The 22,876-nt window shown below is 35.1% G+C and overlaps 1 protein-coding gene across 1 annotated transcript in view; it reads right to left on the minus strand.

Annotated features, from left to right (window-relative positions):
- Nucleotides 1–22,876, minus strand: part of Cfh (complement factor H) — an 883,581-nt gene that overhangs the window by 756,474 nt on the left and 104,231 nt on the right. The window contains 8 exon segments of the mRNA XM_031378504.1: nucleotides 3,961–4,140; nucleotides 4,225–4,407; nucleotides 5,112–5,285; nucleotides 9,749–9,925; nucleotides 10,989–11,171; nucleotides 15,684–15,768; nucleotides 15,770–15,861; nucleotides 16,253–16,447. Coding sequence (XP_031234364.1) covers nucleotides 3,961–4,140; nucleotides 4,225–4,407; nucleotides 5,112–5,285; nucleotides 9,749–9,925; nucleotides 10,989–11,171; nucleotides 15,684–15,768; nucleotides 15,770–15,861; nucleotides 16,253–16,447 — 1,269 coding nt within the window.

Below are 22,876 nucleotides of genomic sequence, written 5' to 3' on the forward strand. Positions count from 1 at the left end.
CCAAGGACTGCACATAGAGGGGTCTGATTGTTCAAGATACCATTTCTTAACAGCTAGAAAAAGAAAATTCTGACATTGCTCTCTTCACCAATGTTCCAATGTCCTAGTCAAACCCTGGCTTGGAATGTTAAGCCATTCTAACTAATTGCCTCCAGCATTGTGGGTAGGGCATTAAACCCTGACTTGGAATGTTAAGCCATTCTAACTAATTGCCTCCAGCATTTTGGGTAGGGCATTAAAGCTTACAGAAAGAGACAACAGAGAGCATTCAGCATTCTAGATTCAGCAGCAAGCAGTCTGCATTCAACATTTGGACTCGCTCGCACTTGGACTAGAACCAGAGCTTAGGTGGACTAGGGCTTAGATTCATGCAGTCCGTAGCCCCCCTTCCCCCAGGGCCCGGAGTGCTTGGGCCCGGGGGTGGGTGCAGCACCAGTCGAGATTCAAGAGATTGAGCATTCGAGATTCGAGCATTTAACATTGAAGATTCGAGCATTCAACATTGCGGACTCAAGATTCAAACCTGTACCCTCCTGGCTCGCGCACCCGCAGCCCGAACCTACTTGGAGCCTGGGAGTGCTGCACCAGTCCAGAGGAGGTGGCTGCATTAGACCTAGTGTGTTTTAGGTGGCCTCAGATGTACCTCGACTACTGAGCTGCCAGATTTTTCATCTCTCTTTTGCAATGATTGTAAAAGCCTCATGTCATTTTTGAGAAATACACTCAGACCTTATACCACTCGTGTGGAGTCTGTTTGTCAAAAAGCCGAATCCCATGCACACCTGGCCAGAACCCATTGTCCTGCGGAACAAGGGACACCATAAGAAACCCCAGTCCGTGGCAACACAGTATATCCAAACTTCTGGGACACAATGAAAGCAGTGCTAAGAGAAAAATTCATAGCCCTAAGTGCACTAGTAAAGAAATTGGAGAGATTCTAAACTAGCAATTTAATAGCATACTTGAAAGTTTTAGAACAAAAAAAGCAAACATACCAAAGAGGAGTAGAAGGCAGGAAATACTCAAACTCAGAGAAGAAATCAACAAAATAGAAACAAAGAAAACAATAAAAACAATCAAACCAAAAAGCTGGTTTTTCGAGAATATCATCAAGATAGACAAAACCCTAGCCAAATTAACTAGAGGCACAGAGAGTATCCAAATTAACAAAATCAGAAATGAAAAAGGAGACATAACAACAGAAACTGAAGAAATTGAAAGAAATCATCAGATCCTAATACAAAAGCCTATACTCAACAAAATTGGAAAGTCTAGATAAAATGGATGATTCTCTAGACAGATAGCATGTACCAAAGTTAAATCAAGAGTAGATAAACTATTTAAACAGGCCCATATCTCCTAAGGAAATAGAAGTCATTAAAAAACCTCCCAAACAAAAAAGCCCAGGGCCAGATGGTATTAGTGCAGAATTCTACCAGACCTTCAAAGAAGAGCTAATACTAACATTTTGCAAACTATTCCACAAAATAGAAACAAAAGCAACACTACCTAATTCATTCTATGAAGCCACAATTACTCTGATACTTATATCACACAAAGACCCAACAAAGAAAGAGAACTTCAGACTACTTTCACTTACAAATATCAATTCAAAAATGCTCAATAAAATTCTAGCAAACTGAATCCATGTACACTCAAAACCATCATTCAGTATGATCAAGTAGACTTCATTCTTAGAATGCAAGTTTGGCTCAATATACAGAAATCTATGAACATAATCCATTACATAAAAACTCAAAGAAAAAAATCACATTATCATCTCATTAGATGGTAAAAAAGTCTTTGACAAAATACAATACCCCTTCATGTTAAAAGTACTGCATAGATCAAGAATTCATGGCCCATAAATAAACATAATAAAAACACCATACAGCAAAACAACAGCCTATATCAAAGTGAATGGAGAGATACTTGAAGCAATTCCACTAAAATGAGAAATAAGACAAGGATGCCCACTCTTTACATACTACTCTATATAGTATGTAAGTTTCTAGCTAGAGCAATAAAATAACAAAAGGAGATCAAGGGGATACAAATTGGCAAAGAAGTCAAGGTATTACTACGTGCAGATGATGTGATAGTATACATAAGCCGCACCAAATATTCTACCAAGGAACTTCTATGGCTGATAAACAACTTCAGCAAAGTGGCTGGATATAAAATTAACTCAATCAAGTCAGTAGCCTTCCTTCATTCATATGATAAAAGGGCTCAGAAAGAAAATAGGGAAACAACACTCTTTATAACAGTCACAAATAGTATAAAATATCTTGGGACAGGGAGCAGGTAACAATTGGACTGTAAAAAAAATTAAAAGTAAAAAATATGTGTATGTCGTATTAGTTAACTGAGAGCTATATGAAGCCCTTTTAATATGCTATATATTTTAATTACTCAGTGAAGACAAGAGTGGTTTTTTAGAGAAAAATTCAGTGTAGTTTCTAGATATGTAAAGTGAGGTGGTTAGGGATAGAACAAGTAAAACTAAGTAATTAGCCAGAGTATTGCAAGAGTTTTATAAAACAATATTTGAAATAGTGACTGAAGTAGCTTAATCTTCCAAGATCACTGAGTATTACTCCCTTGTTTTAGACTGGTTTGCAGGAAGACGAAGCTGATGTTGTGTAAGTGAGGGAAGAAGTATAGTTAAGGGAGCATAATGACTGTGAGACTGATTTGTTTTTAAATGGACCTCATAGTTTTAAAAAGAAAGCTACAGGTATGAAGAATAATGACATTGTAGCAGGCTAACACCTTTTGTGTGGTATGGTGAACTCTCTAGCACATATTGAGATAGCTAGAGAGAGTCATATGAACGTGACCACAGATATATTAAGCTTAGACCAAAGCTCTGAAATCTGAACAAATGATAAAGCTGAACCCTGGAAGTCAGAATGTAGAATTGATTTCTTATGCTTGACATGTGTCAGATTCTGTCCCAAATGAAATTGGTAAACAGTTTTAAGACAGTCATGAGCATAGGTTTTAAAGGATTGAAAGCAGTGCTTTGATATCATGTGTTTCTTAAGAAAAAAATTATAAGGAATAATGAGTAGAAGTACTAATTTACATAACAAAATATTCCAGAGTTGGTTGGCCTTCTGGGTATGGAGAGCATATTACAGGTATAAGTGCACTTTCCAGAAGAGCTCCATGTTTCTCTGACATTATCCAATGTCAGAGAAACCTACAACTGTGATGAATAGTACACTGGACACCAAGGACCATGCTGAAGGAACAGCCTGGAGTCACAATAAAAAACAAAACAAAACAAAACACCTTTAGTTTCAGGAACATGTGAATGTAAGGCCCCAAATGCTTTCAGTTACTCATTAAAGATTCAATGATCAAAAGAACTGACATCCTCCTTGCAAAGTGAACTCATCCATGGGATTTTCCTATACAATTCCAGACTTTTTGGCATAGCTGAGTTCTACAGCACATGACAGGGACTATGTGGTCCAAACATCAACACATGTGACTGTGACTTCATTTTGCAGCATGTAGAATTGACAGAAGCATCATAGAAGCTCTGAAAAAGCAAAGTTAGTTATGGGAGTAGGAAATGTGTGCTTTGCAGACTTTATTTAATAGCTTTTCAAGACCTTGAAGGAGAGTGTCATATAAAACCAGCAATGGTATTTTTGTAGCATAGTCATATCTTCTTGGATATATGTGTTCAAATTTCACATTTCAGTCACATAAAAATTTATAACTAAAAACCAAAAGTGACAGAATAAGTAATAAACATTTACATATTTTATTATTAATGTTTGTTTATCTGTAGACAAGCACCAAAATATAAGCATTAAGTTTGGGTTTATAGTAAGACTTAATGTCTCAATGAAGAATACTAACTGCAAAATACATATTAGGAAATAGTTCTGCAATAAAAGTATTAGACTTTATGAAGTGGTAATTTAAGGCACACAGACTTACCAACACATTGAGGAAGCTGGGTCCACCTCCCACTAATGCAAGAAACAGACCCATGTCCAATCATTGTGAAGGTTTCTGCACAGGTGAACTCCACTGAATCTCCATGGTGGTAGGGAGGAACAGAAAACTTGACAGAGCTATGCTCAAGTTCAGGAATGTCTCCACATGTTTTTTGCTCCTCTGTAGGTATTTCACATAAGATACTTATAATTAAAGCATCTCATGAAATGCAAAACAATTTTAAGTATTAATATTTTTAATTACCAACACATATTGGCAAAGTGGTCCACTTTCCATCAACACATTGGATTTTATTGGGTCCCTTTAGTAGAAATCTAGGCTTGCAATCATATTCTACCACATCACCATGGCGGTATTCATCTTTCTTTGTTCCCTTAATATTCCCATTGAGTAGTTCAGGATATTGATCACAGGATCTTACTTGACCTATTGCAGAAATACTGTGTAACTATAAATCCATCTTACAGTCTAAAATTCTAGTAAACAGAGAAATTTAAGTAATTATTCACATTATTTTTAATAACCCTTTATAAATACAAAGCATTTATACTAGACTCATTTCACAGTTGGAATATACTTATTGAAATAACATCGCAGTCATATTGAAGGTGAAACAATGATTGGTAAATTTGATACCTTGAAAATACATGCCAATCATTCAGCAATTGAATGTGTCAATTACATGGATTTTTGCATTCACCAGAAATATTTAAACATACAATTGTTACTTTCTAAAAAAGATAAGCACTGTAGAAAGAGTCTAATCAATCTGTTTTAATTTGTTTAATACCTGCTATTGAATTAATCAAATACTGTTTGGACCTTTTCCAATGTGAGGAAATGTGCATTTACATTGAAATGCCAGCTCTAATGATAATGTAGACAAAATTAAAGAAGTGTCTCTGGCTCAGCTGTTATGTCTGCATGTGTCAACACACTGAAAACACATTTTAAGAAGAGACTTAGCCTGGTTTTAATGTTGTAAATAAGTGATTATATATTAGCCATGCAACATATGGTCTTTGTGGATGCCTATATCTCTGCATTTGCTTTAGACTATAGCCACACTGCAAAAAGAGAAGGAAAATAAACTTTTAAATCTCATTGAAAAATGTAAAACACATACTGACCTTTACATGTAGGGAAACTAGGTGACCATCCAAAGTGGTAGCATTGCACTGAATCTGGTCCAACTCTGTGTCCTCGTCGGCAAGAGAATTTTAACAATTCTCCAACTGCATATTTTTGTTTCTTGGGATAAACAACTAAGTGTGGGTCTAATAAGGGAATGCTGCATTCTATTTCTTGAAAAGTAAGATAATTAGAATATACAATTAATCATTAATATGTAGGCTCATCACTCTCATGTACGTTCATGGACAACAGTAGCCATCTTCCTTATAAAAATGCTGCATATTACCTTTAGTATAGTCCCTAAATCAATATGAAGCTGTCTGAGAAATATAAGATGGCACAATATATTACTTATAAAATTATTTATATCAACTTATTTTATTGGATCTGATTTGATACAGAGAATTATTAAAGTCAAAGTAATAAGTTTCCTAAACTCACAATACAATTTTTTTTATATTTGAAATTAGTGCCATCATGTATCTAAATCATGTATTAAAATTTATTTTAGTTGTACACTAAGAAAGTTGATCACATAATTTAGTTCTCATGCATCTGAAGTTAGGAAAATGTAATTAATCTATTTTAAGTTAAAAATAAAAAGGATGTGCAAAGGATTTACCTTAAACTACTTTTACATTTCCAGTTTTTTTAAAAAATAATTGCCAATTATTCAAACTCAAAATATGAATATACAAAACTCTTCATTACAATAATACTTTTTTTCAGTTTTTTAGCACTTTTGGGGGATCACCAAAAGCTAATCAAACAAACTATCAAAAAATCTAAAAAAAATATTTTTCCTTGAAATTTCCTTCTTTGCTCATTTAGAAATTCAAAATTAGAATTTTAAAATTAGGGTGACACATATAACATAATTCATTCTTTCAAAACTCTACTGTTAGTATATAATGAGCAAGAGATTTGAAAGACGTGCTTTATAACTACTATCTAAGGAACAAAAAGCACTTTCTTTTGGTCTTGCAATAGAACTCAGAGGAATAGCTTTAGCTAGGTACCTGAGACACTCTTATAATACTCTCTAGGTGATACCTCTGTTTTAATATTGAGTCATATTAATGGGAAAATATCATGCTGAAGACTTACCACATTTATTCTATAAAACTATTATGATCATCTATAGCTATTAGCATATTTGTTTCTGTTCATATTTATGTATTTTTTGCTTATTTTACACAAATTCTCTTATTAATCTATTGTAATACTCTACCTTCATATGAATAAAATTCATGTTTCCTGTGGACTCTAACACAGCAACTTTAACATAAAATGTGATTTAATGACTTGTGTAAGCTGATGTACAGTGAGGGAGATACTTCATTTTGAAAGGCTAACACTTCGTGCTTATGTATGAAAATGTGAGTATCAATGTATGTTCTTTGGTGTTCTGTTTTTAAAGTTTTCTATAAATAATATTCAGCTTAAGTGGACTTGATAAGGAAGAGGAGGGTAATAATTATAATGAAGTGGAGGAAGATAATGATGATGATAAAACTATTAATAATAATAGTTTGATCACATCTCAGAACAATGGAAAAACTCCCAGATCATTTGAAATAAGCCTGGATAGTATTAAATCTTGTCCAGTTCTCTAACACATGGTTGAGTCTAGAACACTTGACTACCAATCTGCCATATTTCATTCAATTTTTAGAGAATTATATTGTGTTGACAGGTTCCTATCTGTGTTCACCTTGTCATTAGTCATCATTAAATTTGGAACAGAACACAGTCTTATCACATCAGTTTGTACTGTTTTCTCATTCACTCCATTTCCTCTACTCTTGTTCACTTTTGCCTGTCAGACCTGGAGACATGGAAAAGTCTGTGCAAATTTGTTGGGTAACAGTTTCTTTGAGATGGAAATATTCCATCCTTCTGGGAAGTAACTTAAGCAGGAAGGTCAACATCAAAAGGGATTCATGGAGTCCCTGAAACTGAGCAGATTCAGCAGGTCCCTCCTTTCCAGAGTAAACAAGCTAGCTAGGTTGCTGAGAGTCACTCTTAGATAAGCGAAGCTGCAAAGAGCACACTCAGACCACCCAAGATGCAAAATTAAAAGGCTGAGCCATAGCAGTTGCTTGACAGAAGCAGGAAATTTCCTAGCTTTTTGGAAAGGGCTACTTGAAAAGGACACTCTCCAACATATTATTCCAGTTGTGCAATATGCCCCAAGGCCTCAGTTTTTGTGAACTGTCAACTATGCTGAGCGGGTTTTGGAGAAACAGCTGCCTTTGAGTCATTTTTCCTCCTATAAGTAACCCCTCATCCATATTTCCATAAGTAACCCAACAAAAGTCATGCATCACAAAGTTGGACTTTGGTGGTATCTGTATTTTGGTCTTCATTGCCTCCTGTTGGAAGATGCTGCTACTTTAAGTCTGAGTCTACTATGTCTGGATAACTCCTTTGATGTTGGTACAAAACAGACGACTCCATTTTCCAACATGGCTTCCCTTTCTTTCACCCTGTCTCGGGAGCTCAACCCACCAAAAGCTCTACCTGAGGAGAACTGAATATTCCTTGGCAGACCTACAAGTACAACTTCCTCTTTCCTGGTAAGAAGCACATCTAGTGAGTACCTGGGATTCCCGAATGCCTGTCCATACAAATGAGGCATTTGCAGAACTTTAAACTCTAGATAATGATTTTCAATCACCCTGACAACTCCTTTCTACTCTCCAAGGTTCACATATGACCATTATCCATACTGAATAATGTGTATGCATACAAACCCACCTGGAAGACAGGTATGTGCACAAGATAAGATCATCTAAGAGAACCAATTCATTAAAGTCCTCAGAGGAAACCTTCTAGTCCCATGCACTCACTCCCCACTGAACTGGGATCCTGAAAACCCCACTGATTCCTGACTGCATTTCATTCTCCAGTTGGTATGCAGTGTTGCCTGGACACCCTAAGGGAGGAAACTGAGGACAGGAATCATTGGCTCCCTAGCTAGGGTGTGCAAACATTTGTGTGTCATCTCCACTGGAAAAGATTTGTTACCTAATAGAATTGTATGTAACAACTGTCTGTTTTGATCACTTTATATTTGTAATGCTAGGACTGACCTTAAGTCTAATATGTGGACTAACCAGGTATTATCCAACTGAACTAATGGCTCTCCCCTTGCATTCTATATTAGTGTTACACTGTATTGTAGAAAACCCTGATTTCATAGTCTTGAACTGCTTATAATCAGAGAGAAATTAATGATCACTATTTATTTATATTGATTTTTGTTTTTACATTGAAGACCACTTGTTTCTGTTGTTTGTTTATGATTGGACTTCTTATGTAGCCCAGACTGGTCTGGAATTCAAAATCTTCATACTATGATTCCCATGTGTCAAAATTATAAGTGTGTAGCACTTGCCAGGTGCATGTATCCTTAATAAGTTACATTTGAGTGTACCCTTGATACTGCAAATCAAATTTCTTAGTCTTTGCTGCAATTTGTTCAATTTCTTTTGCATTTCCATTTTTCCTGTATTGTCTCCCCTCATGCTGTTCATGCTTCATGACTTTGTTTTATACTTAAATCATATTTTGTTAATATGATTTATTTTAAGCAATTAAGAGTTTACATTAATGATAAAACCCAATTATACTCTAATCAGAAATATGTGGTATAATGAGGCTTTACAAAGGAGTCATTAATTGAATAATATTCTTGTTTGTTTGATTTTAGAAACCAAGACTTACTCTGTAGCTCAGAATGTCCTCAGTCTTGTAACCTCTTATTTCAAGACCCTAAGTGTAGGAATCACAAGCATGTGACATCTACACCTGATGAATGTACACTTTTAAAACCGATTATCTGGCCAGTGAGATGGCTCAGTCAGTGAGAGTGCTTAGCACCAACTTTAGAGTCCTGAGTTTCATCCCTGAGGCCCATATGATGAAAAGAGAGCACTGATTCTCACAGGTTCTCTTACATCTATCCTATGATGTAGTATTAGTTCTTAAACTCAAGATGAATGGTCACCTGAGGTGGCCATTTAACTTATCAAAGCAGACACTGACAAGTCTCTCAACATCACCAATATGTTTTACAAAACTGAGGCCCCTCTCTGCACTTCTCAGGACACTTCCTTACTTTAACCTTTGCAGACTGTTTCACAGCCCTTGCCCCAGCTGATCTTCCATATATAAGCTAGCCATTTGGCTGTGGAGTCTCTTGTGCTCTGGATCTCTGGGTTTCCAGGTACTCTCTTAGCTCTCTTTCTCTGATATCCCTTGATTGTTTCCACCCCCAAGGCCTGTTTCAGTCTGTATCCTTCCAGATACTTCTGACTGATTTCCCCCCAGTATGTGCCATAAACCTTTTCTTTAGCCCTCACCTAAGAGCAGTCAGGTTCTGTCTCTCTCTCTTCATTAATTGTTCACACCTTCATAAACACACACATGCATGCATTTTCACATACAGGATAGATAAAGGAATGTAATAAATAATAAAACCAATACTATCACCTTTAGTCTTCATGACTGGTCTTTCTCCAAGTTTATATTAAATCAGAAGGCAGATTCTAGAAAATTCATTTTTAAGTATCATAAAAATATTTATTTTTGTTTTGTAAAATAAAATTCTAGTCGAGATAGTACTCACCATAACATGAAGGTTTATCAGACCATCCATCATAAGTACAAGTTATGGAGCCTTTGGTTTGGTTATATTTGTTTTCATATCCAACATGACATTCATAATCTAATTTGTCATTGAGCTTAAACCATGTGTTATTATTTTTAGATTTAGCATTCTCAAGCACAGGCATATCACAAGACTCTAATGTAAAATAAAATTGAAAATTATATTTCTAATGTATCAATGTACAATCTGAGTAATTCCCATGGAAACAAAAGTCTATATAGGTTAATATATGATAATAAATTAAATGCTGTATTAAAAGCCCTTAGACAAATTTCACAACTCAATTTTTCTTATATTTAATCATATAATACAAATAAAAAGACGGATTCTTATTTTTTTGGAAAGTGTAACAAAATTTTGTACATTATGATCTCATTTCATAGTTAATATGACTTATATAGTAATGTTGATTAGCTAAATTTAGTACAGGTGCCTTGCTAATTACAATTTAATATAATAATTAGTATATGGAAATAATTTTAATTTCTGTTTCTTTAACTAGATCCTGTAAAAGCAAAACAGATAAAAAATTTCAAATTTAAAAAATGTCAAATTAAGAAAGTAGAGAATACCCTAAATTGCCTTGTCATTTAAGGTATGTTGAATAATTCTTAAAATGCAGCATTGAGTAATTTTCTCCTCAATAAGACAAGATGAACTAACTATTATTCTTAGAATGCCTTCATTAACCCTTGGCCTTAAAACAAGGGAAACTTTTAAAATATCAAAATTTGCTGCTACCTGGAAACTTTTTTTTTCCCTAAAATCAAGATACTTGGGAGGAATTTCAATGAGGAACATGTTCTGTGTGGACCTTAATTCACAGTGTCAAACACATAAGGTTCTCACATATTCAGGGATTTAAAACATGAGTATATATCTTCATAATAAACTTTACATATTAAAACAAAGGTTTTTAGTATTCAAAGAGGAAGATCTTTTTAAAAGGCAACTAGTCAAAGAATCTTTCATGAAACATAAAATTACGTGATGTTTTTAAGACTTTGAAAAGGAAAATGAACTGATAGTCTATAATACAGGAATACCTCCACAATCAAAAACAAATAGTCACATATATTTTTACTTGAAATATAATACTCAACTTTCAAATGAAGTAACATTACCCACTTCAAAGAACAATAAAGCTAAACTCTTCTATGGCACCAATATATAGCCAACAATATAATGAAATACTCACTAATGCATGAGGGTTGAGATGACCATCCATTCTGCAGGCAAGTGATTGATCCTGATGTTTCACCACTTGCTGTTATATATCCCTGTTTACATCTATATTGTGTTTTTCTATTTACAGCATATGTTAAATCAGTTTCAGAAAAAAATCCATTATCAATTTCTATATCTGACTTTGAGCATATCTCTAAATGAGGAAACATGTAAGAAAAACTTTAGTATATGTACATCAGCTTACAGATTCACAATATAAAAAAATATTTTTAAAAATGCATTAGTTTTTTGTACAAGAAGACCTGAAACAATCAAAATCATTTATGTTACTTGGCCAAGAAAAACAACTCATAGGTTTCAAGATTAACAAATCATGATTTAAATTACTCATAATATTATATGTTTTAGGTCAAGTGGATTCATAATCCTACAGAATGTCAGAAAATGTTAAAGCATGGGTTTTTTTGTACTTTTTTTTGAAATGTGAGAATAAATTGGATTTCTAATATGTATCAAATATATTTACACAGTTAGGTTTCCTGAGGTTGGGTGATGATCTTGGAATATATATTCACATAGGTGGTATAGATACCAGTACCAAGAATTTAGAATGTCATAGTGACTGCATGCCTAAAAAACAGTGGGTGCTAAAAGTTCAAAGAAGTTCAGAACAAAAATTAAAAAAAAAAACACGTACCACCAAATCACCTGTCTGCCAATTCTCCCTGAGGCATACTCAGCAACAATAAGCTGTGCCTTCTCCTACGAATTCCATTTTAAGATCCAGGGTTCTGCCTGGATGGTACCATGAACAACCGGATGGCTAAACTTCAGCTTAAGCACACAATCAACAAAAGCCAGGGCAATATGGCACAGCCAGGGCCCAGAAATACTATGTCAGCAAGCCCTGGATAATCTAAGACAATTGGAGCACAAGAAAATGATTTTAAATACAATCTTGTGAAGATGATAGGAGCCTTCAAAGAAAAAAAAATAAATACAACTCTTAAAAATATACAGGAAATTACACTCAAACAGAGAAAGGAAATCAATAAAATCATTCAATGCCTGAAAATAGAAATAGAAAGAGTAAAGAAAACACAAAATCAGGGAATCCTTCTGGTGGAAAACTTAGGTAAGAGAACAGGAACTACCATTCTCTCTGTACCTATTCATATAGTACTTGGAGTTTTAGCTAGAGCAAACAAGACAACCTAAGGAGTTAATGGGGATACAAATTGGAAAGGAAGAAGTCACAGTAGTACTATTTGTGGATAATATTATAGAGTACATAAGTGCCTCCAAAAATTCTACTAGAGAACTCCTATAGCAGATAAACACCTTTAACAAAGTGGTGGCCATAAAAAATTAACAACCACAAAAAATTCAATAGCCTTCCTTTTATGCAAACAATAAATGTGCTGAGAAAGAAATGAGGGAAACAACACCCTTCACAATAATCACAAATAATATAAAATATCTTGATGTAAATCTAACCAACCAAGTGTGAAAGATCTATATTGACAAGAACTTCAAGTTACTGAAGAAAGAAACAGTAGATATCAGAAAATAGAAAGATCTCCTAGGCTTATGGATTGGTAGGATTAGTAGTAAAAATGGATAATTTACCAAAAGCAATCTACAGAGTCAATGCAATTCCTACCAAAATTCCAAAACAATACCTTACAGACCTGGAAAGAACAATACACAACTTCATATGGAAAATTGACAACCCCAGGATTGCTAAAACAATCTTCTACAATTTAAGAACTTCTGTACCTATCATCATTCCTGATTTTAAGCTATTCTACAGAGCAATTTTCAAGAAGCTTAATCTCAGAAAATTTAAATTATTTTTAAAGTGTCAAATTTAAGCAAAAGCACTTAATGTTAAAATATACCTACCAGAAATAACTACTAGAAACTCATACAGTGATCCAGGCTACAAAAGAAAATATTCAAAAATTTGATAAGGAATTGTATCTCAGATAAGTAAGTGATTATAATATAAGTTATACAATAAAACATCCAATCAAAAAGGGATTTTGGAGGTAATTGAAGTTATTAGTCTACTAGGTAAACAAAATTAAAGTAGAATAATATGTTCCTTAGCTGGTATATTTAGAAATTTTAGAGGAAACAAGTCTACTGGAAGTGTGCTCATTGCCATCATGGATGTAAAATGTTCCAAACAGCCTGACAATCCACATGCCAGATTCTCTTAATCTCAGTTTTAGATATTGATCTAAGATTATTTTATAAATTCAAATACAATGACTTATTATCAAACTTTCATAAATAGATCAAGCAATTGGCAAAATTTAAAATAACCAGAATGTTCATAAGTGGCATAGATACCTTAATTATTGTGTATCTATATAAACATAAATCTTTCTACAATAAAGATCAGTTATTATACAAGTCATAACATGGTAGAATGACACAGATATTTTACTGGATAGGTCATAAAAAAGTAAAAACCTGCAGAATTATGAAACAAACTACCACAATATGTTCATATATAGATCATCCCAATTAACAAAGACCATAGAAAAAAATGTAAACATAAGAACATGAACAAAACTAGCATGAAGAAAAACTCTCATATAATAACTTAGTAAAAACTTTAAACAGTCCATTATTATTATTAATTATAGAAAATATTAAATCACCAAAGATGAAAATTTTTAGATGTAAATACAAATACACCAAGTTATCTCAAAAGAGTAAAGCTATCAGAGGACTCAACTATACCACTCCTGGGCATACACCCAGAAGATGCTCCAACATGTAATAAGGACACATGCTCCATTATGTTCATAGCATCCTTATTTATAATAGCCAGAAACTAGAAATAATCATGATGTCCCTCAACAGAGGAATGGATACAGAAAATATGGTAATCTATACAATGGAGTACTACTTAGGTATTAAAAACAATAGATTTATGAAATTATTAGGGAAATGGATGGATCTAGAGAATATCATCCTGAGTGAGGTAACCCAATCACAAAAGAACATACATGGTATGCACTCTCTGATAAGTGGATATTAGCCCAGAAGCTCAGAATACCCAAAATACAATCCACAAACCACAAGAAACTCAAGAAGAAGGAAGACCAAAGTGTGGATACTTCAATCCTTCTTAGAATGGAGAACAAAATACCCATGGAAGGAGTTGCAGAGACAAAGTATGGAGCAGAGACTGAAGGAAAAACAATCCAGAGACTGCCCCACCTGGGAATCCTATCCATATTCAATCACCAAACCCAGACACTATTGTGGATGCCAGCAAGTGCTGGCTAAAGGAGCCTGGTATAGCTGTCTCCCGAGAGGCTCTTTCAGTACCCAATCAATACAGAAATAGAGGCTCGCAGCCACCCATTGGACTGAACACAGGGTCTCCAATGAAGGAGCTAGAGAAAGGACCCAAGGAGCTGAAGGTTTCACAGCCCCTTAGGAAGAACAACAATATGAACTAAATAGTACCGTCAGATCTCCCAGGGACATCAACCAAAGAGTACAGATGATGGGACTCATGGTTCCAGCAGCATATGTTTAGCAGAGGATGGCCTAGTAGATCATCAATGGGAGGAGAGACCCTTGGCCCTGTGAAGGTTCTATGCCCCAGTATAGGAGAACGCCAGGACCAGGAAGCATGAGAGAGTGGGTTGGTGAGTAGGGGGAGGGGAATGAACAGTTTTTTTTTTTTCGGAGGGGAAACTGGGAGAAGAGATATCATTTGAAATATAAAAAAAGAAAATATCTAATAAAAAATAACAACAAAAAAAGAGTAAAGCTAAAAAAATTTCACAAGAGGAAAATTGTACACTAAAAGGTACTTGATGAAAACTCAAAAGCATATTAAAATTTTAAGATGTATCATGTTCCTATTTAAGAAGACTTAATATTATTATAAAATTATTTATTTTAAAGTTACTTAGTATATTAAAAATGTTAATGAAATCTAACCAAGATTATTTAAAGATTTGGCAACCTTAATTATAAACAAAGAACACATTTATTATAACTCAGAAATTGATTGTTAGAAGTATTAATATTCTAGCATGTTACTTACAAATGTATGAGTTAGAAAAAAATAAATTTGAAAAATTAAAAAGATTAATTCCAAATTTACCTAGGACCGTTTTTCTTAAAACCTAAATTATAATAAAATGAATGCACACTAACTGAATTGTGTTATATTTATAGATATTTACTTCAAAAATAAAATGTGATATCATGCAGACATCAAGGTTATAGAATAAGGAAAAGACAGACAGAAATGCATATTAGTACATATTTTGAAGGAAAACTAGGTAGTGCGCAATTCCCTAGAATTCCCTTCCAAGTCCATCACAGAGAATTCTGAGAAAATTACCAGTTTAAATTATCATGTCACTACTTGAATATAAGAATAATGCATGCAGCTATTATCATATTTTAATTTTAAAATATAGTTATATGTCTGTTTTGAATCAAAAGACAAAGTAATTTCTAAGTATATTATATTGTGAATTAAAGAAAACTTTATTCAGTGTTTTATTTTATTGTGGTCTAATTTCTGCTGATGTGTTTGCTAAGCTATATGCTTGTTAGGAATCCTAACTTATACACAGTTGAAAGAACGAAACATTTTGCCACAGTTAATATTGATAGGATGGATAGGCAGGAGCATCCTGTGATCTCAGGGCAGGTTACCAACCAGCAGGGATGCATATGGGTTGAGGTGTCCAGCCACTCTCTGTACATGTAATTGTGTCCTGACCATTTGGAAGATTGAAGCCTTTTGTAACAGTTGACTTTGACAGACTGATCTTGTACATACTTTCTTTCCAAGCATGAAGAATACCCATTTTTCACATAATGAAAAACACATTCCTCTAAGGATCACACATGCACAAAAATCATAAATACATGAAATAGTTAAAAACTCATTTAATTTAAAATAATCTAACATAAAATGTACCTTTATAACCACTTAATAGCATACATAACAGTCAAAAATAAAACAAACACTAATTGTCAAATATTAGCATTTATCTTTAGTTTTCATAAGTAGAATATGTAAGTGATGAAGGCATTCTCATAGTCTGTACTTTTGATGTTCATTTCATGTAATCTGCTTTCAAAGGCAGATTAGTTTTCTTTGCTCACAAAGTGTTAGTCTTCTTTTTTTTTCATGAGCAACTTAACTGTAACTGTAACTATGTATCTACTCCTCTCCTTCTCTTTGTAAGAATTAAATGTGATTTACTATAGACATTGACTTACTGAGGCAGGGGACTGCAGGCTCCCACCCTTGTATTGTGCAGCGGAGGTAGTCTGAGTGTGACCCTGAAGGAGTCACAAATCCGCTGTTGCAGTAATAGCGGAACTTCTTTTCTGTAGAGACTGGCAAATAGAGTCTGTATATTTCTTCTCTATATAGATGTCCATTTTTGATTTGTGAGATATTACAAGGTTTCACTTGCAGCATACAAATAAAATAAAAAAGCAGAAAACACTAATATTAGAGATAAACTACTTAATCATTGAATTACTTTCTATTAATTAAAATAACTACATGAGAAAACACAGAGTCCAGGACAAAGAAATAAAAAGAATTCAGACAACTGGACAAGGAAATAAATAGAATTCAGACAATTGAAGTATGTAAGAATATCTTCCCCCATGAAAGAAAATTACACTTGAAAGTTCCCCAGAAAAGTGGATCAAGGATATTTGTTAATATCCAATATGATGACTATTTTTAAATTTGAATTTGCAATGAAATTTAATGTTATTACATTATGGTGACTTATTCTTGTATCTTTTATTGAAGTGATATATTGTTCATTGTATTAATGACTTTATAAGTAATATTAAATTAATTTTTTCCATTTCATATTCTTCTTTGTAAATAATTAGTACTTGAAATATTATAATATTATTATTCTTTCCATGAAGTATGAATCTACTTCAGGAAACCTCATGAATTTGCTAAAGATATTCTAGCAAAAACTGATAAAAGCACATAATTTTCCTATTGCTTCCTTATTCATTATTTTTGTTTTATAAGAGAAAATTGTCAAGAGTATTCTATAAATTTAGTACATGGTTAATACATTTAAATTCTTTTCATTATAAATGTTCTTTAACAAATTTAAGAATTATACTTCTCATAGCACACCAATAAATTAAATTAGCTCACTGAGATTTCTTTTGGAAGGATGCCAAAAAGAGGCACCTTTTAAAGTATAAATATCATTCTTACTACAGTTCTCCATCTCTAAGTTAATCCTCATTTTCATGTGGAAATTCCATTGTAAAATGACTCAAATTCAGATATATTAAGGGCACAGACAGTCCAAATATATTTGCGCACAACAATGTTATGGACACTCAAACATAACTGGTTTGTTTGATGCTCACTGCACTAAACAAATTCTTCATTTTCATGTGGAAACGGGTGAATTCTTTTCAATATTAAAGGTGATTCCTCAAAAAAAAAAACCCTCAAATTCCTTAAAGTGAAGGACCAACATGGTGGTCAGCACTACATGACACCTTACATTTTTCCAGATGCTCTTCATGTGCCTATCAGCAGTGACAGTGTTTCCATTTCAGTGTTGATTCAAGCTACTCACAAGGTTGATTAATATATTAACTAATTTTAAACTCTCCTAAATAAGTACTCAGACATTGACCTTTCTCTGGAACTTACTGTTATCACTACTAAATTTCATCCTTCTATAGATTCAACATTGACACAAAAGGTCAATTTGAAAATTTTGTCCTAATGAAGATTTGTAATCTTCATCCCTTGAATTGTTCTAGTTTTGAATTCATACTGCCCTTTCCCCAAATAGTAAAACATTTAATGAAAGAAATGAGCAATTGAATATACCCAAGAAAAGAGGACTATATGTGTTAAATAGAAAAAAGTTATTTAATTAAATTGCAGAGAGATCAATTGCCTTCATCCTATCCAGAAAAAAAAATACACCAGAAATTCCACTGTAAAATGTTGCAAATTCAGATGTATTAAGGCCTTGGACAGTCTAGATATGTTTGGGCCAAACAATGTTGTAGGCACTCAACCACTACTGGGTTTGACACTATCTTTACCACACGAATTCCACAATTGTAATTGCAAACTTACTCTTAAGCCCATGGCTGGGTGTCATAGAGAAAGATGAGCTTAATTCTGCTATTAAGAAGATCTTGAGAGAGGTAACCTAGTCACAAAAGAACACACATGATATGCACCCACTGATAAGTAGATATTGGCCCCAAAGCTTGGAATATCCAAAATACAATTCACAGACCACATTAAGCTCAAGAAGCAAGGCCAAAGTGTGGATGCTTCAATCCTTCTTAGAAGAGGGAACAAATTACCCAGGGGAGGAGATATAGAGACAAAGTGTGGAGCAGAGTCTGAAGGAAAGGCTATCTAGAGACTGTCCCACCTGGGGATCCATCCCATATACAGTAACCAAACCCAGACACTATTGTGGATGCCACGAAGTGCTTGTTGAAAGGAGCCTGATAAAGCTGTCTGCTGAGAGGCTCTGCCAGAGCCTGACAAATACAGACATGGATGTTTGCAGCCAACCATTGGACTGAGCACAGGGTCCCCAATGGAGGAGTTAGAGAAAGGACTGAAGGAGCTGAAGGGGTTTACGGCCCCATAGGAACAATAACAATATCAACCAACCAGACCCCACAGAGCTCCCAGGGACTAAACCACCAACCAAAGAGTACACATGCTTGGCACCCATGGCTTCAGCCATGGACATCAGTGGGAGGAGAGGCCCTTGGCCCTGTGAAAGCTTGATGCCCCATTGTAAGGGAATTCCAGGATGGGTAGGCCAAAATGGGTGGGTGGGTGGGTCTACACCGTCATAGAAGCACCGGGAGGAGGGATGGGATAGGGAGTTTCCAGGAAGAAAGCAGGAAAAGGGATAACATTTGAAATGTAAATAAAGAAAATATCCAATACAAAAAAGTTTTGACATAAGATTGAACAATACTCTAAATATAATGTGTATATTTATAGACAATCCATAGTCCCCTCATTAGTCAAGAAAAGCATCTATTTTCCAGTAAACCATGATGGAAGTAGACATTTATTTGGATCAGGTTGCTCTGGTTCTGCTTGTATTTGTATGCTAAACTCTGTATTCCAGGATCTGTTTATTCTAAGAGGAGCTGATCTTCACACACACCATCTTTGGGTGTGTAAACCTTGCCCTCCTCTCCTATAAGTATCAATAGAGATACTTATAGCCTAGGCTGGGTAAAATAGAGGGAGCAGAGCAGAGCTTCAGGGACTTGTGTGGGTCAGGCATAGAAACAAGGAGGAGACAGATGAGGGAAGATGACACTGTGTGGTAGGATCTCGAGTGCATGGCCATGAAGGCTAGCCTGCTGGAGTAGGAGCAGGGTCCAAGTGGAAAATGGGAATTGATATCCTAGATTAATCAGCAGGGAAGAAGACAAAATAGAATAGAATAGAAAAGATTATTACTCATATAAAGGCTTCGTGTCTTTTATTTGGGAACCATTTGTTCTAAGTGTGGTTTGAAAACCCAGAATAGTATTTATTTCGATATTTATTACATACAGAGTACCAGCAATAAGGAGAAGGTGTACCTAAACGTAAATGGGACATTTAGTTTATTCTTCAAGGTTTAAAGAGGATGAGGATAAAGGGGCACAAGACTCCAAGAGCTAAAATGTAGTGGTCATGTCTGTGAAGTACCTTCTAGGCTATACACAGCCATCATAACCACAAACTCTCAACATCTACAGATGCTGCACTGATTCTGAACATGAATGGGCCATCAGTATCCAGGCTAGAATGGAGTAAGGTCTCAAGGAATAATGGCCCTCTCCTCTAAACTATTTAATGCTGATATATTCAATAAAAGGGGAAGTCTGCATGCTCAGGTATATACCCACTTCCTAGTAAGTAAAGTAGGTTCAAAAAGACAATTCTAATCCAAATGTTACACATGGTCCAAGTTAAAGTAAATACATCACACATCAAAACTCAAACTTAGGAATCTGGGAAAAGGATAAGAAAGGGGAGGTGGTATTGATAGAATAAGAAGACTGTGAGAGGTTAAGAATTATTATGAATATTATGTAATTAGGTGTATAATATATATGTAATTTCTTATATATTATTTTGAAATTGTCAATGAACTAAATATAAAAAACATCATTAAATGGTTTCCTTACAAGTCTCATATGTACCAATAATATTTCTTACTGAAACTAGCTTCAATTCTTTTGTTTTTTTTTCTCTTATTGGATATTTTCTTTATTTACAATTCAAATGTTATTCCCTTTTCCAGTTTCCTCTTTGGAAACCCCCTATCCAATACCCCTTACCCCACTTCTATGAGGGTGCTCACTCACCCACCCATTCCTACTCCCCACCCTGGCATTCCCCTATACTGTGGCATCGAGCCTTCCCTGGACCAAGGGCCTGTTCTCCCATTGATGTTCAAATAAAGCCATCCTCTGCTACATATGCAGCTGGAGCCATAGGTCCCCCCATGTGTACTTTTTGGTTGGTGATTTAGTCCCTGGGAGCTTTAAGGGGCATTGTTGGTTGATATTGTAGTTCTTCCTATTGGGGTTGCAAATCCCTTTAGCTCCTTCAGTCCTTTCTCTAACTCCTCCATTGGGGACCCTATGCTCAGTCTAATGGTTGGATGGGAGCAACCTCTCTATATTTGTCAGGCTCTGGCAGAGCTTCTCAGGAGACAGCCATATCGGGCTCCTGTCAGGAAGCACTTTTTGGCATCCACAGTAGTGTCTGGGTTTGGTGACTGTATATGAATGGATCCCCAGGTGGGGCAGTCTCTGGATGGCCTTTCCTTCAGTCTCTGCTTTACATTTTGGTTCTGTTTTTCCTCCTGTGAATATTTTGTTCCCACTTCGAAGAAGGACTGAAGCATCCACACTTTGGTCTTCCTTCTTGAGATTCATGTGGTCTGTGAATTGTATCTTGGGTATCCAATCTTCTGGGCTAATATCCACTTATCAGTGAGTGCATACCATGTGTGTTCTTTTGTGATTGGGTTACATCACTCAGGATGATATTCTCCAGATCCATCCATTTCTCTAAGAATTTCATAAATTCATTGTTTTTAATTGCTGAGTAGTACTCTATTTTATAAATGTACAACATTTTCTGTACCAATTCCTCTTTTGAAGGACGTCTTGGTGCTTTCCAACTTCTGGCTATTATAAATAAGGCTTCTATAAACACAGTGGAGCACTTGTCCTTATTACATGTTTGAGCATATTTTGGGTATATGCCCAGGAGTGGTATATACCTGGGTACCTGGGTTCTCAGGTAGTACTATGTTCAGTTTTCTGAGGAACCACCAGACTGATTTCCAGAGGGGTTGTACCAGCTTGCAGTCCCAATAACAATGAAGGAGTGTTCCTCTTTCTTCACATCCTTCCCAGCATCTTCTGTCACCTGAGTTTGATCTTAGCCATTCTGACTGGTGTGAGTGGAATCTCAAGGTTGCTTTGATTTGCATTTCCCTGATGACTAAGGATGTTGAACATTTCCTTAGGCACTTCTTGGCCATTTGATACAGTTGAGAATTCTTTGTTTAGCTCTCTACCCCATTTTTAATAGGGTTATTTGGTTCTCTGGAGTCTAACTTCTTGAGTTCTTTATATATATTGGATATTAACCCTCTATTGGATGTAGGATTGGTAACAATCTTTTCCCAATCTATTGGTTGCTGGTTTGCCTTATTGACCGTATCCTTTGCCTTACAGAAGCTTTGCAATTTTATGAGGTCTCATTTGTCTATGGTTGATCTTAGAGCATAAGCCATTCGTGTTCTATTCAGGAACTTTTCCCCTGTGGCCATGTGTTCGAGGCTATTCCTCACTATCTCTTCTATTTGTTTCAGTATATCTGGTTTTATGTGGAGGTCTTTGATCCACTTGGACTTGAGCTTTGTGCAGGGAGATAGGAATGGATAGATTTGCATTCTTCTACATGCTGGTCTCCAGTTGAACTAGCACTATTTGTTGAAAATGCTGTCTTTTATCCACTGTATGGTTTTAGCTTCTTTGCCAAAGATCAAGTGACCATAGGTGTGTGGGTTCATTTATGGGTCTTCAATTCTATTCCATTGATATAACTGCCTGTCTCTGTACCAATACCATATAGTTTTAAATCACTATTTCTCTGTAATACAACTTGAGGTCAGAGATTGAGAGTCCCACAGAAGTTCTTTTATTGTTGAGAATAGTTTTCACTATCTTAGGCTTTTCATTCTAAATGAATTTGCAAATTGCTCTTTCTAACTCTATGAAAAATTGAGTTGGAATTTTGATGGGGATTGTATTGAATCTGTAGACTGCTTTCTGCAAAATGGACATTTTTACTATATTAACCCTGCCAATTCTATAAGCATAGGTGATCTTTCCATCTTCAGAGATCTTAGATTTCTTCAAAGACTTGAAGTTCTTGTCATACAAATTTTCCATTTGCATGGTTAGAGTCACACCAAGGTATTTTATATTTTTTGTGACTATTATGAAGCTTGTCATTTCCCTAATTTCATCTCAACCTGTTTATCCTATGAGTGGAGGAAGGCTACTGATTTGTTTGAGTTTATTTTATAGCTAGCCACTTTGCTGAAGTTGTTTACCAGGTTTAGGAGTTCTCTGGTGGAATTTTTGGGGCCACTTAAGTATCCTATCATGTCATCTGCAAGTAGTGATATTTTGACTTCTTCCTTTCCAATTTGTATCCCTTTGACCTCCTTTTGTTGTCTAATTGATATGACTAGGACTTCCAGTACTATATTTCATAGGTAAGGAGAGGCTAGGCAGCCTTGTCTTGTCCCTGATATTAGTGGGATTTGGAGC

Source organism: Mastomys coucha, unplaced genomic scaffold, assembly GCF_008632895.1.
Source record: "Mastomys coucha isolate ucsf_1 unplaced genomic scaffold, UCSF_Mcou_1 pScaffold1, whole genome shotgun sequence".
Taxonomy (NCBI): Eukaryota; Metazoa; Chordata; class Mammalia; order Rodentia; family Muridae; genus Mastomys; species Mastomys coucha.